This window comes from Cavia porcellus, unplaced genomic scaffold, assembly GCF_034190915.1.
Source record: "Cavia porcellus strain 051 isolate PalLab524CR breed Dunkin Hartley unplaced genomic scaffold, mCavPor4.1 scaffold_32, whole genome shotgun sequence".
Taxonomy (NCBI): Eukaryota; Metazoa; Chordata; class Mammalia; order Rodentia; family Caviidae; genus Cavia; species Cavia porcellus.
The window spans coordinates 19174227-19193788 of NW_026947515.1; the positions used below are offsets into that span (position 1 = coordinate 19174227).

The window sequence follows — 19562 nt, forward strand, 5'->3', positions numbered from 1 at the left end:
GTTTGTTATAAAAGTATATGGTGTCCATCACACTCAGTTATATACCAGCAAAGGGCTTCATGTAATCAGAGGATGTGAAAGAGTCTAATTGTGATTGGAAATCTAAACTGTATTTCATGACTTGGTGAATATATCTCTCTTTTTCTCACCTGTAACAGCCCCTCCTGAGTCTGAAGAGGTGTGTGTTGCTGTGGTTTCTTTGGAGACAGAGTCTGTGTACTGGTCTGGAGAATGTTAACTTGGGCCTGGGTCATTGGAATTTTTACTTACTGAGTGGAGATCTTGTGCATAGTATTTTGTTGACCCTTAAGGCTCTCACTGCCAGATTTGTTTAGTAGTAAACCCAGCAATGGGCCAAATTTTCGCGGTTAGGTAGAAAAGCTAGATGACACGGGAGCAACTGTGAGGAATAGGGCTCAGGGTACTTGTGGCAATGCTTCACAGAAATTGGTGGTTGCATCAGAATCACCTTAGTAGCTTGTTCAAAAACCTTGAAGAGTCAGAAGAGGAATTCCAGGACTGACTGACTGACTGACTGACTGACTGACTGACTCTGTGTGTGTGTATGTGTGTGTGTGTTTAGTTTTTCAAGCACTCTTTTATCTTGTTTCTGGTGTAGAACTAAATTTAAGAACCACTTCCCATTCTCGTTGCTTGCTTTCTGCGTCTCATTCGAAAAGGAGTGAGTAGTGAAGTTAGACCAAATGTGTTAACTAATAGTGTTGGCAGAGGTGAGAAGTAGAGCCTATTAGACAATCTCACAAGCCTGTTTGTCTGCAAGTATAAACAGGCCCAAGAAATGTAGTGAAAATACAAACACACTTGTTTCTGCCAGCAAGCAGTTTCATTTTACACACACACACACACACACACACACACACACACACAAACTACCATCGCCACTGTATTGGATATTAAATATAGGGCTTTCTTTTTTACTGACCACACCCCCAACCATTTTTCATTTTGATATAGGGTCTCACTAAGTTGCCCAGAGGACTGGGATTATAGATGTGTGCCACCACACCTGACTGTATTCATTCCTGACCAAGATACAGGCAAGACTGTCTTCTGAGGCCTTCTTACAATGTTTTCCTCTTCTCATTCCCTCTCTCTGGCTATCTGTCTGTCTGTCTCTCTGTCTCTCTTTCTCTCTGCCCCTTCTTTGTTTTGCTTTGCTTTGTTTGTTTGGTTTTGTTTTGTGACACAGGGTCTAGTCCTATAGTTCAGACTGGTCTTGAACTCAGTGATCTTCCTACCTCAGCCTCCCAGTGCTGAGATTATAGGTGTGTGTGTGCTACCACACCCAACTCTTACAGTGTATATACAGTGTATATAGAATTTAAACAGAGATGTGGCTGTGAGAAGGTCTTTGGGTATGAAAGCACTGAGTCTTAGCCAGGCAAGATTTGCAAAAATCTCTTCAGATGTTTTGACTAAACATTTACCCTTAAATTCATGAGATCAGTGACAGTCTGGTTTTTACCGATAAAGAAAAAATTGGGGGGCTGGGGATTTAGCTCAGCAGCATAAGCGTATGCCTTGCAAGCTTGTGGTCGTGAGTTCGATCCCTGGTACCGGTAAAAATACAAAAACAAATACAAATACAAAAAGAAAAAACAAAACAAGAAAAAATTGAAGTGAAAACAACGTTTTGATCATATGAAGTCATAAATGACAGCAGCTGAAATTGTAAGGAAGTGCTGAGTTTTAATATTCTCTGAAAATGTCCTATCATGATGGGATGAACAAATTATATAGAATAGACAGAATAGTTGTAGGGAACAACTTAACATTTCTTACCTCCTCTCGTGGACTCAGCACCAGCCATATTTGGTGGTTTATGTGTGATGCAGCCTCTTAGGTGCTTTCAGCTGTGTTGCCGCCATGGCAGTGTATTTGTCATGCCAGTGTTTCCCTCTGACCTCTCACAGCTCAATTAACAGTCTATTTCAGAGTAAATTGTTTGCCGTCTGCATAGACACAGCTAGTAGACTTTTTCTATCATCTGAGGGACCAGGCCATTTGGCTCTGCTTTATTCCTTCCTGATTGCCAGTCACCATAAATGCCCTCTTTTCCTCTAACAGTGGGTCCTTGAAAGTTTTAATTTTGCCAAAGATTTAATCTTCACTTCTATCAAAGCACTTTGTTTTCTCCAAATAGTGAGCTATTGCTCGACCCTCCTCTTCTCTCCGTCTATTCATTTCTGTTAATCCAACTGGAAGGCTTTGAGCTCTTTCTCCAAGAATAATAGAAGGAGAAATCATGTAACAGCTGAACAGATGATGAGTGCAGATTTAGCTGAAGTGTTCAGATCTTGGAGAATGTGTTTTCATGAATCCAAGGTGAGCTTGTCTATTGAGATGGACCTATCCTATGAGCATCTTTCAGGGAAAGGGAATTCAACACTTAAACTGAAAGAATCATCACTAAGTATAAGCATTGCTTTTAGGTATTAAGTTAAGTGATAAGCAAGGGTAAACAGATTTTTTTTTTTTTTGGAAACAAGGTCTACCCATGTATTCTAGGCTGGCCATGAATTTGCAGCAATCCTCCTGCGTTAGCCTCCAGAATGCTGGGATTATAGGTGTATACCACTACACCAAGGAGAAAACAGGAATTTGAAAAGGAGTGTTAATAAAGATGTTTATAGAGGAATAAAAGCCCTAACAGTTGATTTTAAACAGCCAGGTTACTCACCCCTATAAAATTCAGCATGGTCATTTCGTTCACAAGTGGGGCTTGTGAGTGGGAGCTACTCCTGGAAACACCTGTATTTCCCCCAATCGGAAAAGAATTATTTTTCAAGTAATATTTAATTGAAGAAAAAATTCCTAATAAAAATACTGAAGAGGTACTAAACTATATTCATTTTTAATAGTATAATAGATATGATACAGTGCATTGTTAACAGTGTGTAGTAAAATATGCAGTTGTAAGTTGTTAATTTCAATGTATATTGGGAAAATATTATATAATAAAATGGAATAAAAGACCATTTACTTTTTAACACTAGTTATATAAATTTAAGATATTAATTTATAAAATGAATTTTTGAGGAAAGCACAAGAATAGAAAAAATTGGAAAAAGGCCCTTATAAATAAAGGCAAAGGAGAAAGGAGTTGAAGACATGGGAGAGGAATGGGAAATATAGAAGAAACAAGATACATCATGTACAGATACAAACTCCCTATGGTGAATGTTAACATTATGTATATCTAAAATATACTAATAAAAATTTTTAAAATTGTGTCATGCCCAATAAAATTAGCTTTTTTGATACAGTACACAAATTTATAACTGATTGCCCTACCCTAGATCATAGGCATGGCAGAGACAAAACAAAAATCCACAACATCTAGTATAACAAATAATAAACATCAAGGAGATTTTTTTTTAATTGAATCTTGATCTGTAGGTTATTAGTATACCCTCAAACATAAAACTGCGTAACACATTCTTTACCATCAGAATAGAAAAGTGTGAAATACTGTGCATTTTGAAGCTAGGCCTGGTGGCACATGACTGTAATCCCAGCACCAGAGAGGCTAAGGCAAGATCATTGTGAGTTCAGGGCCAGCCTAAAACACAAAGTGTGACCCTGCCTCAATACCCTCCTTCCAAAGTATATTTTAAAAAATAGTAAAGGGGATATGCAAAGGAATAGAGCTCTGTTTTGCTGGGTTAATAAGAAAGGGAAAAAGCTGGCATACAAAAAAACCAATCCAGGTTTCTAATATCCCAAGATTTTCTTTTAAGAAGGTATAATAAAAATACCAAAATATGATCTTCTTGTTTTGCTAGTATGGTTTGTGTTACTAAAAATGTCTTATTTCAAATTAAATTTCAGTCTTCCTTGCTTTCCTCCATATGCATCAGTTCTATTTACTGGGATATTTGCCTTTTTCCTTTTCAATATGACCAAGTGGCCTTCTTCCTTCTTTAGTAATTTGTTTCTAATACTAACTTCTGACTCATGTTCTTCCAGAAAATCCTAGGTGTGAGTGTTGCATTTATCTTTTACTGGTGTCTATATTTACATTCTAAAATTGTCATTCTGATATATCCTCACTTGACAGATTGATCTGTAGGGCAAAGTCTATTGTTTATTTTTTGAGGCCAGGTCTTGCTATGTAGTCCAGGCTGGTCTTGAACTTGGTGCAGTCCACCTATCTCAGCCGTCTGAGTGCTAGGATTGCAGGTGTGCGCCACTATGCCTGGCTCAAAGTCTGTATTCTAATAACCTAAATTGGCTATATGTAGGTGTACAATGAGTTCTTTCATCCTGTATCTTTCCCTTTTTTCTTGGTGGTAGTTTTTGGTGTCAGTGTCAATCCTCCAATTTGACTGACAAGTATTTATCCATTATAAAGGATTTTTTTTTGTATATTTACCCTGTTTTGTGTGTTTCTTTTTGTGTTTAATAAAGCAAAGCTTACTGACTTTTCCCTCTGAAAACACGTTTTGTAGAAGTTAACATGTGTAGTCATGTTCTGCACAGTAAAAGGACAATCGCTTCAGCGTAAGTTACTGCCCAGTCACTACTAGATTCTACCCAAAGACTCAGATCTTCAATTACCACTGACCCTATTGTAATCGTTGGCTAAGTGATGTTTGTAGAGTTGCACCTCCCCTTAAACTTAACCTTTGTCTTACAGCAGCCAGTAAGGAGGAGAAGGGGAGAGAGTTCATTCGATATTAACAACATTGTCATCCCAATGTCTGTTGCTGCAACAACCCGCGTAGAGAAACTACAATACAAGGAAATCCTTACTCCCAGGTAGAAGCCCTCAGTAACCAGCTAGCTCCTCTCCTATTCCTCTTCTCTTCTGACAAAGCTTTGAACCCTAAACTGAGGTCTTCTCTTTCAGAGAGTACACCTTACAAGAGTGAAGTGGCTTTTATATATAACTCTATCATTCCATGATACACATTCTCTGACCAGACTAGAGGCTAGCTACAACGTGGCAGGCCACTGGCTGTTACTAGTCTATAGGCATGTTTTGTTAATTCATGCAGTGCATTTTAAAATACTGAGTTTGTTGTCTATATCAAAGCAAGATTTCATATAAAAAATATTTCCAGCTTTTGTTGTCAAATCAGAAAATTGAGCAACCCTGTGGTGCCATCCACTGTTAGTAGTGTTTGTTTGCTTGAATTTGTTAGACTCCCAGTCCCAACCCCACTTCAGCTTGCTTCTGTTTCTGGCTTTTGAAGGTATTTGAGTATGGGCCTGTTTTAGACACCCTGCCATCCCATGATCATTCTTCCTGTTTTTTTGCAGCTGGCGAGAGGTTGATCTTCAGTCTCTGAAGGGGAATCCAGATGAGGAGAGTGAGGAGGTAATGGTTACATGCACACATGTGTGTACACACATTCAAGATGCCATAAGACTTGTGTGAGTCAAGTACAAACTCAATGTAGTCATGTCCTGACCTGGAAGAACCTAGAAAGGGGTGGGGCTGGTTTGCATTACTGGTGCTTAAATTTACCTTTGAGGAGGGTGTGGACAACTAACAAAACCATTCCATTGCAGATCGAAGACCTGTCAGATGCAGCCTTTGCCGCCCTGCATGCCAAATGTGAGGAGATGGAACGGGCTCGGTGGCTGTGGACCACAAGTGTACCACCCCAGCGGCGAGGCAGCAGGTGATGGTGGAAGCACAGGTTCCTGGGGCCTTTCGGGGGAAGTGGACAGGGAGTTGGAGCTCTTATTTGTGTCCAGAATTGCTACTGCCTCATTATTGTTTGTTATCTACTGGCAGTGGCTGAGAATATAAAATTTCCTTGGTATTTGTTGGTTTAGTGGATATGTAACTCAGACGCTATATCCTTGTTAAGTTGTCCCTAGCTATTCTCTCATAAATTCTAGTGGTTTGCTATAGCACGTGGGGGGCCATTTGGCATCGTAATAATTTAGCCAGAGCAGCTTTTAAGACCTTCCTCAAATTAACCTTCTTTTGGGTAATAGACTGTGCTTTTATATCCTGTCTTAAGAGAACTGTCACATTCATGTAATTGTCCTGTCTGTATCCTAATAGTACCATAAAACTTACAGATCATTAAATAGAAAGATTTGGGGTCTTCACTTACGCTTTGTTATGTTTCGTTCATAATTTTCAGGGTCTGTCAAATTGCCAAATCCCCATGAGTTCATGAGGTTTTGTGCCAGGGATTAGCCAGAAGAGCTTCAGAGGTCATTGTTCAGCCATGGATGATAGCATACACAGTGCTTAGGTCCTATAATGTACACCTACCCCTCTGGGCAGCAGTGAAAGAAATGGGATTTGGTGGGTCTTAGGAAAACACATCCTCTGCTGTGTCGGTTAGCCTCAGCTTCTTGATAGGGATGCCTTTTTCATGTCTCCTTTTCACATCTCTAGAAACAGACAAATGCCTTATTACTCAAGTACTGACATCTTCCTTCCTTGGTGTACAGGTCTTACAGGTCATCAGACGGCCGGACCACCCCCCAGCTGGGCAGTGCCAACCCCTCTACCCCGCAGCCTGCCTCCCCTGATGTCAGTAGTAGCCACTCTCTGTCCGAGTTCTCCCATTGTCAGTCCCCTAGGAGCCCCATTAGCCCAGAATTACACTCAGCACCCCTCACTCCTGTGGCTCGAGACACTCTCAGACACTTAGCCAGTGAAGACACCCGTTGTTCCACACCAGAGCTGAGTTTGGATGAACAGGTAAGGGATGCCATCTTTGCATGGGGGTTGGTGAGCTATGGTAGAATTGGGAAGGGGATAGCACCTGCTGAAGATGGCTCTTCATGACGTTCCCTCCTTGTTTTGAGGGGATGGAGAGCTGTGCTTGAAATTATTTAAAGGTAAAATGAGCTGCGTATGTAGGCACATGATTGTAATTTCAGCTACTTGTGAGGCTGAGGCAGGAGGAATGTGCATGAGGCCAGCTTGGGAAACTTAGATCCTGCCTCAAAAAAAAAAAAAAAAGATACCTGGGGATGTAGCACATAGCACAGTAGCAGTAGCACTTGGCTAGCATGTGCATTCCCCTGGATTCAATCGCCAGCACTGCGAGAAAAAAAAAAGGGAAGTAGCGGAACTATACTGGCTAGTGTTAAAGAGCATCCCCCGACAGGGGTCTGCCTGGACCACACCCTGCACCCTCATCACTGGGCATGGACCCTACTGTCAATTTCAAGGCAAGAAGTAAGGTGGGAGTGGGTCCTCACCAGAACTCCTTGTCTGCCTGCAGTCTGTGCAACCATGGGAGCGGCGGACATTCCCCCTGCCGTACAGTCCCCAGGCAGAGTGTGAGGACCACCTGGATCCACAGGAACGGGCAGCCCGCTGCACTCGGCGTACCTCAGGCAGCAAGACTGGCCGAGAGACAGAGATGGCACCCACCTCGCCTCCCACTGTCACCCTCAAGAGTCGGCATTTGGCAGCAACAGTCACTGCTCAGCGTCCGACTCACAGATGAACAGGAGATGAGAATCTAAACGGACTCACTAACCTGGCATTAAAGCTTCAGAAATCTCTGCGTTTGATATTCAAACATCATATGCCGGAAATTTTCACAGTTTTTAGTGAATTTAAGGAATTTAGATCCTCCTTTGCTATTATTTTTTCCTTGTTTTACTTTTTGTTTTGTTTTTGTTTCCGTGTTTTCTTGTCACACACCTGAGCACTTCCTCCAGTTGGCAGACAGAAGTTCAGGACAAGACCTTCCTGGCCTGGTCCTGGCACATTCTCTGCCCTGTTGAATCACTGGACTTACCAATGTTAGATGATCATCCCTCTCCCTCGCACCAAACTCGCAGGGTGGGAGAGCCAGATGGGCAGAGGGTTGGAAAGCTACATTCTGCACGGCCTTACGTGAGGGTGAAACAGAGCAAGGGCGCTGCGGGCCTTTAACCCTCCCCTCCCATCTGCAGCTTGGCTGCTCGATAGCCTTCCTTTCTGGCTGGGTCCACCTAGTTTTCCGGGCTAGTGCACCCACCAGAATCTCTGCTGTAACTGCCGGCTGCTCTCACTGAGCTCTTAGCTGGTAGGAAGGCTTCCCCCTTGTCTCCAGTATCTCAAGACGTGTTTTCAATTTTGTCTGCATTTGGTCATTTCTGTCTTGACTCCTTAACCGCAGTAACCTGGCTGTGGCTGCTCAGGTTCCCCCATCCTGTCCTCTCCCACCCTTTCCTGTCTGCCCTGCACACATCCACGCACATCAGTCCTTTCACTTTGAAGGTATTTATCGCCCGTCCTAGCCTACAGTTGGGGTTAGGACTACTTAATCTTGGTCTCCTCCTCCTAGGGGGTTTGGGAAGTACGCAGCCATCTCCCTCTATAATTTCGTTTTCACTGACTGGTTCACTTAATCATGTTCCCTTCACCTCCAGTTCCCGTCAGTGTCAATTAAGACTTCGTCTGCTGCACTCCCCTTGCTGTGGAACATCGTCTGGTCCTGGCTGTGGTTTCCATCACTCCTGTCACCCTCTTTTGTTAACCTTGTGCCTGTCTCATGTATAATCACATCACCAAAAAGGGGGAGGGGGGAAGGACTTTTTTTCCTGCCATTTTGTAATCATATAAAAATAGTAGACAAACTGCTTAATGGTTCGGGGGTTTTTTCACAATTTTCAACATTAGTGATTTTTTTTTTCTTTTTCTTTTTTTTTTTTTTTTTCCTGTTTGCAAGTTAAAGGGTTTGTCATTGTTTCTTTAAACAACAATAATGCACCATTTCCCTATGCATAAAGTGCTTCTTCTATTTATAAGGTTGAAAATTCTGAATAACCCTTTTAGCATTGTAAAAAAAAAAATTAAAAAAAACTTGTATTTTGTAAATATTTTCTTTTCCTGCTTTGAGCTGTGTAATGGCAGCAAAACATGTAGCTGTCTTTGTTCTATAGAAATGCTTTTCTTCAGAGAAGCTGATCTTTGTTAATGTCTTGATTCTGTTCGCAAAGCACAAACTAGTGCTTAAAAAAAAAAAGAAAAGAAAAAAATGAAAAAAATAAAAAAAAGAATTACAGAATATTGTGTGTCAGGCCCTTCTTGTCACACTGGATGGAGGTGTACATGGTTAGTGGTGGCTGCTCTGAATGTGGCTTTGCTGGAGCCACGCTTTAGGGTTCTGTGACTTGTTTTGAACCTTGGTTCATCTCTTGTGTCTCCTGGGAACATTGGCAGGGTCATGTGATGGGCAGTGGCAGTTTTCACTGAGGTGTAAAGGTTGTACAAATCATCTCATTTTTCTTGAGTGAAAGCAGTTGGTCCATTGCTTCTCAGTGTTTTGATACTTTTTCTAATGAGGCTTTCAGTATAGTCTTGCTGTTTAATGGAGATGTTACTTCTCATCATCACACTTCTGGGATGAGGGTCAGTAATTTGTATAGCACTTGGGTTGCCTGCCACGTGATAGCAGTGTCTGTCTTCTGAGAGTGGCTAAGTGCCTGGTTTCCTTGAACAAGGTGGATTAGTGAGTGGGCCTGGTCCTGTCTCTTGTCTTTGACAGTCAAGGGTACACATCTAGTGAGGCTACAGTCAGAGTTCTGAAAGCAGCTGTCCCAAGAACATTTTTCTTTGGTTGGCCTGTGGGTGCTCTTGTAATTGTAGGTTAAAATCTGTTTCATTGAAGCAGCTGTCTGCAGAGGGTAAATCATCAGGAAGATTTGAGCCAAGTAATATTTAAAACTTGGTGTAAAAATCTCAGGACTCATACCTCCTGGTGACATTGCTAGGGGGAAGCAGTGTCCTTCCCCAGCCCCTAATATCCCTGTCTTGACGTAGAAACATTCCTCAGTCTACAAGGTTCCAAAGAAAAGGCAGCTATGTATGTATGTAAGTCTGGAAGGAAACTGCCGTTTATTAAGCTGGCTGGCTTGTTTTGTGCTTCCGCTTCAGTGCTCTACATTGACCGCACACTGGAGCTCCTCAGGTTGGAATCCACTGGCACGCCACATGCACTGCAGCACTGTGGATGCGGCCACAAGGGTACTGCCTGCCATTGAGTTGGCTGGTTTGCAGCGGCACAATGAGATCATGAATGGAGACTGAACAAGCCCGAACTCTTGCTCCTCTGCCACCTCGGAGCTGTTAACCTTGTCCAGCTTTTAACAACACTGCCATTTCCTGTCCTAAACTACTCTAAATGTAGGAAAAACTTGGAAATCGTATCTTACTCATTTTCTTGTCCTTGGAATCCATGAACACAGAGACTTAATCAGAGTAATAACTTTATTTCCAAATTCACTTTTACAGCAACAGTCAATGCAAATTATTTGTTAAAACACACAATACACTATATGGACATTCACAAACAGGAAGCTAAGCTAAGATGATTTCATGTCCCTCCCCCCACCCTCAGAATTACCAAAGAAATCATGGGACTTGCAAGTGCTGGAAATTGACCTGCCCAGAATAGCAAATTCACAGGCTAAGTCTGTCAGGAGGTGACACTGGGTTGGTGCCCAGGGTAACCCTTTACAAAGCCAGAGAGATAATAGGCTCATAAAACCACAGACCTGTAACTGATTACCACCTCTGCCCTTGTCCCCATCTCTTGGCTTATTTGGGGAATAAAGACAAAGTGAATGAAGAGGTCTCAGCAGCTGCTGGAAGTGTGGACTGTGTAGGGAGCCAGTGGGAGAGGTGACACTCAAGTGCCAAATGGCTTACAGAGAAGAATGCCAGGGTCTCAGGGAGGTGTGATCCTGGGGTGAGGACTCCACAAAAGGTCAGCAGGCCAAAACAACAAGATAGCAGATTCCCACATAAGCCTGACAGCTTGTACCTGTTGGCAAGGGGTGGGGATAAGCTGGCTTCCTTTTCCAATGGGAAAGCCTGGCCGTGGAGCTGGGCCCCGTGGCACCTCTGTCTAGCAAGTGTGGATGAAATGAAAAGGGTTACAAGGCTGCTTGACCGCAGCGCTCCAAGACTCCTCTTTGCCCATGTGAAATACCGTACGTGTTCCTCCCTCCCCCCACAGCAGAACAAGCAGTCTCAAACAGGGTACAGTCTTACCACAGAAGTCAGTTTAAAGGGGAGTACTGATACAGTGAATCCACAGCGGGAAGGAACCAGGCATCTAGTATATCCTGCCTAGCCCACCCCAGGACCTTGGCCTCTGAAGGTGGGGAAACAGGGAAGAGTGCTTAGCTCTGGGGGGACTGTCCTCATGAAAATCACAAGCCAGCATCGCTTTGCAGTCAGCCTATCCACATTGACCTAATCACCCCAAAACCATAATCTTCGGCCTGTCCCCTATAGCCCACCTACTCCGTGTAAAAGAGCAGGGTGCCTGAGCTTCGGAGGAGGAAAGGAGGCATGTGAAGAACCGGACTGTATCCGCCAGTCACGAGGGGCCGTTTGTCTAAACTCACTCTTCCTCCCTCCTAACTCCGGACAGTGTGGACTCCGGCAGGAGGGAGCCTCACAGTGGAAGTTTTGGACCTAGATACTTTTTGTTCTGCCCAGCCAGTCCCCAGGTTTCCTTTTAATTGTACCTAAGCCAGCCAGAGGTGGCATAAGCAGGCCTGAGGCTGCTAGTTTCTGAAAAGGCTGCTTCCCTTTCCCCACAGCAGCGTTTGTGCAAGATCAATGCGCTGATGAGGCTGTGGAAACCAATGGTGTCTTCTGACTGGACCTGGCCCTCAGGCGCCCAGTGTCCTGGCGTCTGTCCAGGTCAGGCAGCCTATCCGTCTCTGCTGCTGAGGCCAGACACAGCATAGACAGGCTCCCTGCTGGACTCCCGAGGCTTCTTGGCCTGCAGCTCCTCCCCCGCTGGCCCTGGCTTCCTTCTTGTAGTACAATAGTTCCTTCCTTAAGACCTTCTTCAAAGACTGCTGTGGGACTTCAGGCTGTGGCCAGGGAAGACCCATCTTTATGCTGCAAACCAGGCCAGCCAGACTGCTCTGACGCAGCAAGCCCTGGGGAGAGGGCAGCCCCACAGCCTCTGTCCTTGTCCTGGGCTTCAGGCCTTCAGAGTAAGGAGTCCTCAGCCAGAGTCTGGTCTCTTAGGTCCCAGATGCTGAAGAAACTCAAAAGTTGGGCGGCACAGGAGAGTGGAATCACACTAGCCTGCAGCCAAGTTCCTAGATGGGGGTGAGAGACACCCAGCACCCCATGAGGATGCACTAGAAACCTCTACAAGCATTGCAAGATACATGCATCCTCTTTTTTTTTCTTGCCACTATCATAGTCACACTTGTGAATCCAAACATAAAAAGACAAGTCCAACCACAATGCAACAGGGTGCAGATGGGGAGGGAAGGGCAACATCTATGTATATGTTCAGCTGCTCCCACAGATCAGACAGCACTGCTTCCAGGTGGGACTGCGGTAAGAACCATTTCCCAAGGGGCACGGTCTTCATTTTGGGGTATAGAAGGCTGATTCCATGCGTGTGGAATTGAACAGCATGGGACTCGGGGCTGGCAGTCACAAGCTGGGGTGGGAGTGGGGGACAGAGAGAACCTGACTCTCATCCTGGGAATTTTGTCTGCCCATCCTGATGCCATCAGTAACAACCAGGACACCCTTCCTTCAGCTGCGAGCTCAACACAGGAAGGCCAGGGACCAGGCCTGGGAGGGAAAAGCCTGTCTCCAAAACGAAGCCAAAAAGTCTAAAGTCAACCTGGAATAGCCCCACCTTGACTCGTGTGTGATGCCAGGGAGGGGAGAGAACCAAACAAGGTCACTCGATTTTCTGTGACAGGCACATTGGTTGGATGAGTGGAATTTAAAGCTAGAGACTGTACCTCAGCTCTTGTACCCTGGACCCCTACTGCAGAGTAGGTGCCCCCACATCTAACCCGTGTCCATGACTGGGAGTGAAGGAGGTGGGGCACTTAGCCAGTGTGATATAATGAGGGGTAGGACAGTGACTGACCTGTCACAGCAGACACATGCATAAAGGGACAGGCACAGGGGGCTGCAGTGGCCATGGAAACAATGGGAACTCCCAGGCACACCCGACCCAGTACACTCCCTAGATGCTGGAGCCTAGGCTGGGAACAGCCCCATATTTTCCAAGAAGTCAAGTCTTTACAAAGAGAACTGGTTAGCCCTGAAGTCTCAGGTCTTTGAAGTAACCATAATCGTGGCTGCAGTTCCAATGTTCAGAATTCAGTATAGCAGGGTTTTAAGGCTGAGGGGAGAACCAGCTTGGCATGGGAGGGAGAAAAGGGTTGGAGCTCTGGGATGCTAAAGGGCAGTCTTTGAAGAAGTAATCCATAACGGTGCCATCTCCAACTGACCTTTTCTCTCCTGTCCACTGTCCCTTGCACAACAAGACACCCTCCAGAAGGGAGCACACTGCCCACTAGGAAAAGGAGTCACAGGATGGGAGATTGTGGCGGGTCACTGAGGCCACCTGCCTGTTCGGCTGCTCCTCCCCGACACTCAGCAGGCGGCAGCACCCTTCCCCCTTCTATTCCTTCTTCCGTCTCACGCAGCCCGTCCCCCCTTGCCCACCCTGGCCGGCCTTGTGCCCTGTCCCTACACACCCACAGGAATGTCATCTGCCTGTGGCTCCACACACGTACCAAGTTTTAAGTCCTTTGTTGCTACTGCTGTCCCTGTGACACCCCCAGGAGGTGGCCAGAGGCAGTGAGTACCCCAGTTCCTTGAAACTCCCCCAAAACAGCTTCCCAGGCCTCTCCGCTCTCTTCTACTCAAGGCGGGTGGGGTGGGGGAAGAATCCAAAGGAAATGCCCAGGAAATGTTGGATGTTAGCCCACTGATCAATTTGAAAAGATGAAATTTGCTCTTATTCCCATCACTGATTTTGAAGTCCTGGGCTAAAGCTCAGTAACAAAAGCAGGTTAGGTGATGACTCTATTTACCCATCTGTGAGGAGCAGCGGGGGGAGGGCAGAGGGCGAAGGGCCAGATCAGTATTCTTTTTTTTTTCCACACTCTCTCACTCTCTTCTCTCTGTGATTATTGACCAACCCGGGGGCCAGATCACAAACCCTGCTTGGCCAGGGAAGCAGACACCTCGTCAGCTAGTGTGGCGAGCTGCATCGAGTCCACCATGTTGATGCTGCCAGTGGAAGAGACATTGCTGAGGTGCCGTGGAGATGTGTCCCCAGACACCACCGGTGACTTGTACACAATTTCTGCCCCATGGTCCGTCTTGGCTTTGGCATTCTCGCGGAAAGTCAGTTTGTGTGTTTCGATCTACAGGGAAGAGACGGGGAGGAAGAGGGCAAGCTGCATACCAGGAAAAGCAGGACAAGCCTTGCCAAATGCCCCCACCCATGGGCCCTTGGTGGGAGAAAGCTGGATTTTAGACTGTTCTCCAATTGACAGCACTTGTGCACGAACCTCCCCTCACCTCTCTCCCCAGAGACAGCCACCTTCCAGAGCTATCCCACACATTCACAAACGCATGTGTTTAATAAATATAGTAATAATATACACATGCTTGGCTCTTTGGTTTTCAAAGTTAATGTCTTCTGTTCTCAGTAAAGAGAGCTTCCTCATGTTTGCTGATGGCTGCTCAGTACATATCATCACAGCAGATGTACTGAAAATTATCTACTCCCCTGCAGATGGCTATTTAAAGTGTTTCAGTGTTTTTCTGTTACAAACAATGCTGTGTACAAATAACTGAGTAACCTTGTATATATATCATTTCACACACAAGTGTATCTTAGAAGCAGAATAGCTAGGTCAAAAGGCTTTTTTTTTTTTGAGGTACTTGGGCTCAGAGCCAAGATCCCACAACATGCTAGTAAGTGCTATACCAATGGCCTACACCCAAACACTGTGCATTGATTACTTCCCACTTGCAAATGAAAGTCTTAAAGGAGAAGCTACAGATCAAGAACTGTTCCTAGAGCCACCAAAGCCAGCCATGAACCATACACATTCCTCTTTGCTAATGATCAGTAAGGGGTCTAAACATAAGCAGGAGTCCCAAAGCACACTGGGAAACCTGGAAGTGGAAAGCATTATGTGTAAAATTAACCCACAGTAGCAGGCACTGTAATCCTTAACATCATTTTTGATCCCCAACTCTGAGCATCTGGTAAAGCCAGAGTAAATGCATACCCAAGTACACCCTCAATACAACTGCAGTGGTCTGTGGACTCTATGTGCAGAGACCCTATTGCAGGACTTAAATGTGCTTGTACAGAAAAACAAGATTTCCATTAAGACGGCATGCATCTTTCTCACCTTGGGTTGCTTTTGTGTGTTCTGCAGTACTGGGACTGAATCCAGAGCTTTTACAATGAACTACACCCTGGCCTTTATTTATTTTTATTTCTACTCTGAGACAGGATCTTACTAAATTGCCCAGACTGGGCTCAAACTTGCATCCTCCAGCCTCAGCATCCCAGAGTACTGAGGTTATATAGGTGTCTACAACCATGCTTGTCTAGGATCCCTGTGGGGAAAGAGACCCCTTCTATAGTACTGTATTTGAAAGACTATTTGAGAAAACTTTTGGTAAGAACACTGACATTATTTTTTAAATTTTATTTTATTTTTGAGATGGGGTCTCCTGTGCGGCACAGGCCAGCCTGGAACTTGCAATTCCCCTGTCTGAGCCTCCTGGTTAATTAGACGTGATTACAGGCCTGCATCACTATACCTAGCTTTATGGCTTTATGTTAATGTTTTCTTTTTTCTTTTTTTTTTTTTTTAATCAGTACCAGGGATCGAATTCACAACCGCCTGCTTGCAAGGCAGGTACTTATGCTGCTGAGCTAAATCCCCAGCCCCTATGTTAATGTTTTCTAAGGGCTTTGTTTCTTATGAAAGAAGCAATATATACTTAGGAATTTCAAACATTCCCAAACTGAAAGGAATCCAGGAGCTGGTCATGCACTTCACTGATTATTGGCAGTTTTGCTCATCACACTAGGGAAGTGAATCCCAGGAGGATGTTAGCCATCCCTAGGATGGTGTCGTCTGAGCAGGGGCAGGGTCTGTCTGCCCTTTCTGGGCCAACATAGAAATAAGTAAGCAACAGAGGAGCTAAGAAGTTTGACTCCACGGTGTCCCTAACTCAAGTTCTTAGAGGACTGCAATGTGCCAGACCACACTGCCTCATTGGAGTCTCAAGCCCACTGGAATGCAGGTATTTTCATCCCATTTTGCTGAAGAAGAAACAGAGGTTGCAGATCTGCAGATCTTGCCTAAATGATACCTCCAAGCAGTCAAGTCTGAAACCTTTTCCAGGGCATAGAATCTTTCAGAGAACTACAGAAACCTTCCTTTTCCCAGGGAGTCTCAACAGCCCAGGCCTGCCCCAGAAGACTGGATCAGACTCTAGGCTGGTGCTAGGCAAGAGGATCACTAAAGAATCCAGGGCCAGGAGGCCCCACTTTAAGCCAGGGTAGGTGTGAGACGCACATGAAGTCCTGGACTCTGACTGAAGAACTGGGCTCTGCTCTGTGTTCCCCGGCCTTGGCCTGCCCTCCCTGTCTCTTCCTGCTTCTGACAGTGATCCAGGTACCGGGAAACATTCTAGCATTTGGGTCAGCAGAAGTGCCACAGAAACTTCTTTTCACCTGGTCCTCCAGAGAGAGCAGAGTGAGCGTCCTCGGAGCCGGGAAGCGTGGATGGGCTGTCTGAGGGCTGGGATTCCTCGCCTCCCCTCAGCCCTGCAGGGCCCTGTCTGGGGTGATTATACCAGCAAATGCTTCCCCACAAAACTATACTGTGAGCCATTCCAGCAACACAGATGGGGTGTGCCTCCACACTCAGAACCAGGGGGGAGGTGGCAGGGCACGCAGCGGAGGGCAAGAGTATGATGTGGCACTGGCCTAGGCAAGGGACTCCAGGCTGCCACCCAGCACAGTGCGGTGATAAGAGCCCAGCGGCACCCTCCAGCCAGCTGTGCTCTCCTCACAGTAGGTTGAGTTTGATTCTGTTCCTGTTCTGGGACACTCCTTCTCCCTCTGCCACTCTCCAGCCAGCTACAGGAGTCACCAGGGGCTGGAAGGGGAGCCACCTCCAGAGCTCCCTGGAGGTGTGGGTGGGAAGCCGTGGAAGACACTGTTGCTGCAGATGCGCAGAAGAGAAAAAGTGCAAACATGGTCACACTGTGCTGAGCCACGGGAAGCTCACTTAGGTGCCCCTCGTCACCACAGCACAGATATCCACAGCCTGGAGCTGCTGGGAACTTTATGGTCCAGCAGCCTCCATGTGGACACTTCCAGGATGGACAGGCAATGATTTCAGCACCATTGCCCTGTGCTAACTACCTAGTAACCAAATTAGAAAATGAGGTTGTTCCTAGGACCTGATGTACCAGGGCCTGCGCTGGGGATGGTTCTATGGTCTCAGGTGTGCCTGTGAGCCCCCAGGCCTAGGGCAGTGATTCTTACTTTTGATCACATGGCAGCTTTAAAAACTCCAGGCGCCTGAAACCAATCAGTCCACATCTCCAGCCTCATCTGTTAAAGTTCCTAAGTGACTGTAACAGGCAGCTTACGCCTGGGCCAATGTCCCAGCTGTTGTCAAGAGCCCACCTCAAGCCAGTCCATACAAGATCCTTCATGGAAAATTGGACCAGCCTTGTTCAGTCAATCAACACCCATATCCAAATGTGCCTCCTCCCTGCCCCGCCCTTTTTACCTTCTTATTCCCTCCTCCAGGGACGTGGGTGATATTATCCAGGGACCCAATCTTCGACTGGACTCTATCCTTGAAGTCCAGCTTCTCAGATTTCACTTCTACCTGGCCACCTCCTAGAATACAAAACACAGAAACGCCTCTTCTATGGTTTAGCGCACTTAGCCTACATTAAACAAGGTCTGCAGCCAATAGAGCCAAATGCCAGGACTTGCTGGGGGCACAACAAAATGAGGTCAGCCCCCACCACTCTGGAGGGGAGTACTTGACATGACTCCAACACAGGCTGAACAAGTGATCGCAAGCAGGGACCGCTCTTCAGGAACTGATGAGGCTCTCTTTTCATTAGAATGGGTTTAGATACAAGTCCTTGCAAAGGGCTTTAAAACAGCCTCTCCTTTTAATCAAGGTATGCATCAAATATTTACTCTGCAAACTCTTCCTCCTTAGTTGTTACAAAAGTAAACAGTAGCTCATTCCAGGAGAAATTGTATTAAATTCTAAACTGGCTGGTTTTCAACATGGAAAGTCTTTTTATGTTAACATCCTGTAAGCTACAACCCACAAGACCCTGGAATCAAATTGAACATCAAACTAAAGCTCCTCGGCCAGGCATGGTGATGACCACTTGTCATCCCAGGATTGGACCGCTGAGGCAGGAAGATCACTGTGAGTTCGAGGCCAGCCTGGGATACAAAATGAGTTCAAGGCCAGCCAGAACAGCACAGTGAAATGTGAAATCCACCCCAAGAAGACAAAAAACAAAAACAAAAACAAAAAACTAAAAAAAACCCAACCCTAAAGATCCTGCCCCCCCCCACTCTTCCCTTCCCTGGCCTTTTATGCTATGTAGTTACTAAAATGGTAAATAAAATTAGTTTCTCAGCTGCACTAGCAACATTTCAGATGCTCCATAGCTATATGTAGTTAGCTACACTGGACAGCACGGACGTGGATGTCACCACTGCAGAAAGGTGAACAGCATGGCTCCTCTACAGTGCAGAGTGCAGAGTGGCATGGCTGAGCTCTAATAACCCCATTTTCTATTTTAAAAAATCCACAGCCAGAGCACAGCAATGACCCAGGGTCTCATGTTGCAGCTAGAGGGTGAAGAATCCCCTGCGTTGACTTGGGAGCCCTTTGGGGGCCAGACCAGGCCCATTGCCAGCCCTGGACACTTGTATACAGCCCATCGCAGAGCCATGGTTGAGCCAAGACCAGTATTTCTCCTCCCTCCATACCTCATCTTAGCCAGCACAGTCCTGCTCAGAGCAAACTGGGGCAGCCATGCATCCCAGGCCCCAACAAGTTCCATATTTAGCACTTCCAGCCTACAGATCCCTCCCAGCTGCTTCACCCACCCTGCCCCCAGTCCCAGCCCCTACCACCAGATCTTCCTCTCCCAACCCTCGCCTTTTGCAAGGGCTACCTGGTTTATGATGGATGTTGCCTAGCGAGCCACACTTGGAAGTCACCTTGCTCAGATCCACTGGTTTGTAGACTATTTGCACCTGGAGGTGAAAGAAGATGAGAGAGACACAGAGAGACAGAATAAAATGGCATTATTTTATGATGGGCATAACGCAATGAAAAGCAGCTGTATAAGCCTGAACCACTTGGTCAGTGGTTCCCTTCTACAGCAAGAGACATATCTAGTCAGGGCAGAAAAATGTGTTGTTGAAATTTGGCCAACCTGCTCCAAGGGAGCTGGGTCTTCGCAAAATAACACTGGGGTTGGAGTATCTTCAGAGCAAAAGACCCTCAGGGAAAAACAGGAACACCTGGTCAGCGTCATGGGCCAGATCATTTATTTAGCAAGTATTTCAATGTAAAAAAAGTTACTCCTTTTACTGACATGAAATTGACTGATCACATTCAGAGAAGACACAAAGGAAAAAGTGACCAACATGATCAGTATGTTCAGCCTTTACAAAAGCTCCTGGGAAAGACTACAGTGTGATATGGACTGGGCCTGGGGGAGAGGCCTTGAGGACCTATGAGTGGGC

The 19562-nt window shown here is 45.7% G+C and overlaps 2 protein-coding genes across 14 annotated transcripts in view; one reads left to right on the forward strand and one right to left on the reverse strand.

Annotated features, from left to right (window-relative positions):
* Positions 1–9002, forward strand: part of Kansl1 (KAT8 regulatory NSL complex subunit 1) — a 176222-nt gene extending 167220 nt beyond the window's left edge. For all 4 annotated transcript variants that reach the window (XM_023563369.2, XM_003465917.5, XM_023563368.2 and 1 more), the window contains 5 exons: positions 4661–4782; positions 5287–5344; positions 5539–5651; positions 6442–6694; positions 7224–9002. In XM_023563369.2, the coding sequence (XP_023419137.1) occupies positions 4661–4782; positions 5287–5344; positions 5539–5651; positions 6442–6694; positions 7224–7451 (774 nt within the window). In that variant the 3' untranslated portion in view covers positions 7452–9002. The remainder of the gene's footprint in view (positions 1–4660; positions 4783–5286; positions 5345–5538; positions 5652–6441; positions 6695–7223) is intronic.
* Positions 9003–10190: 1188 nt separating this feature from the next.
* Mapt (microtubule associated protein tau) overlaps positions 10191–19562 on the reverse strand; it is a 97087-nt gene continuing 87715 nt past the window's right edge. For all 10 annotated transcript variants that reach the window (XM_003465916.5, XM_003465911.5, XM_063242369.1 and 7 more), the window contains 3 exons: positions 18986–19067; positions 17560–17672; positions 10191–14148 (listed from right to left, as the gene is read on the reverse strand). In XM_003465916.5, coding sequence (XP_003465964.3) covers positions 13933–14148; positions 17560–17672; positions 18986–19067 — 411 coding nt within the window. In that variant the 3' untranslated portion in view covers positions 10191–13932. The remainder of the gene's footprint in view (positions 14149–17559; positions 17673–18985; positions 19068–19562) is intronic.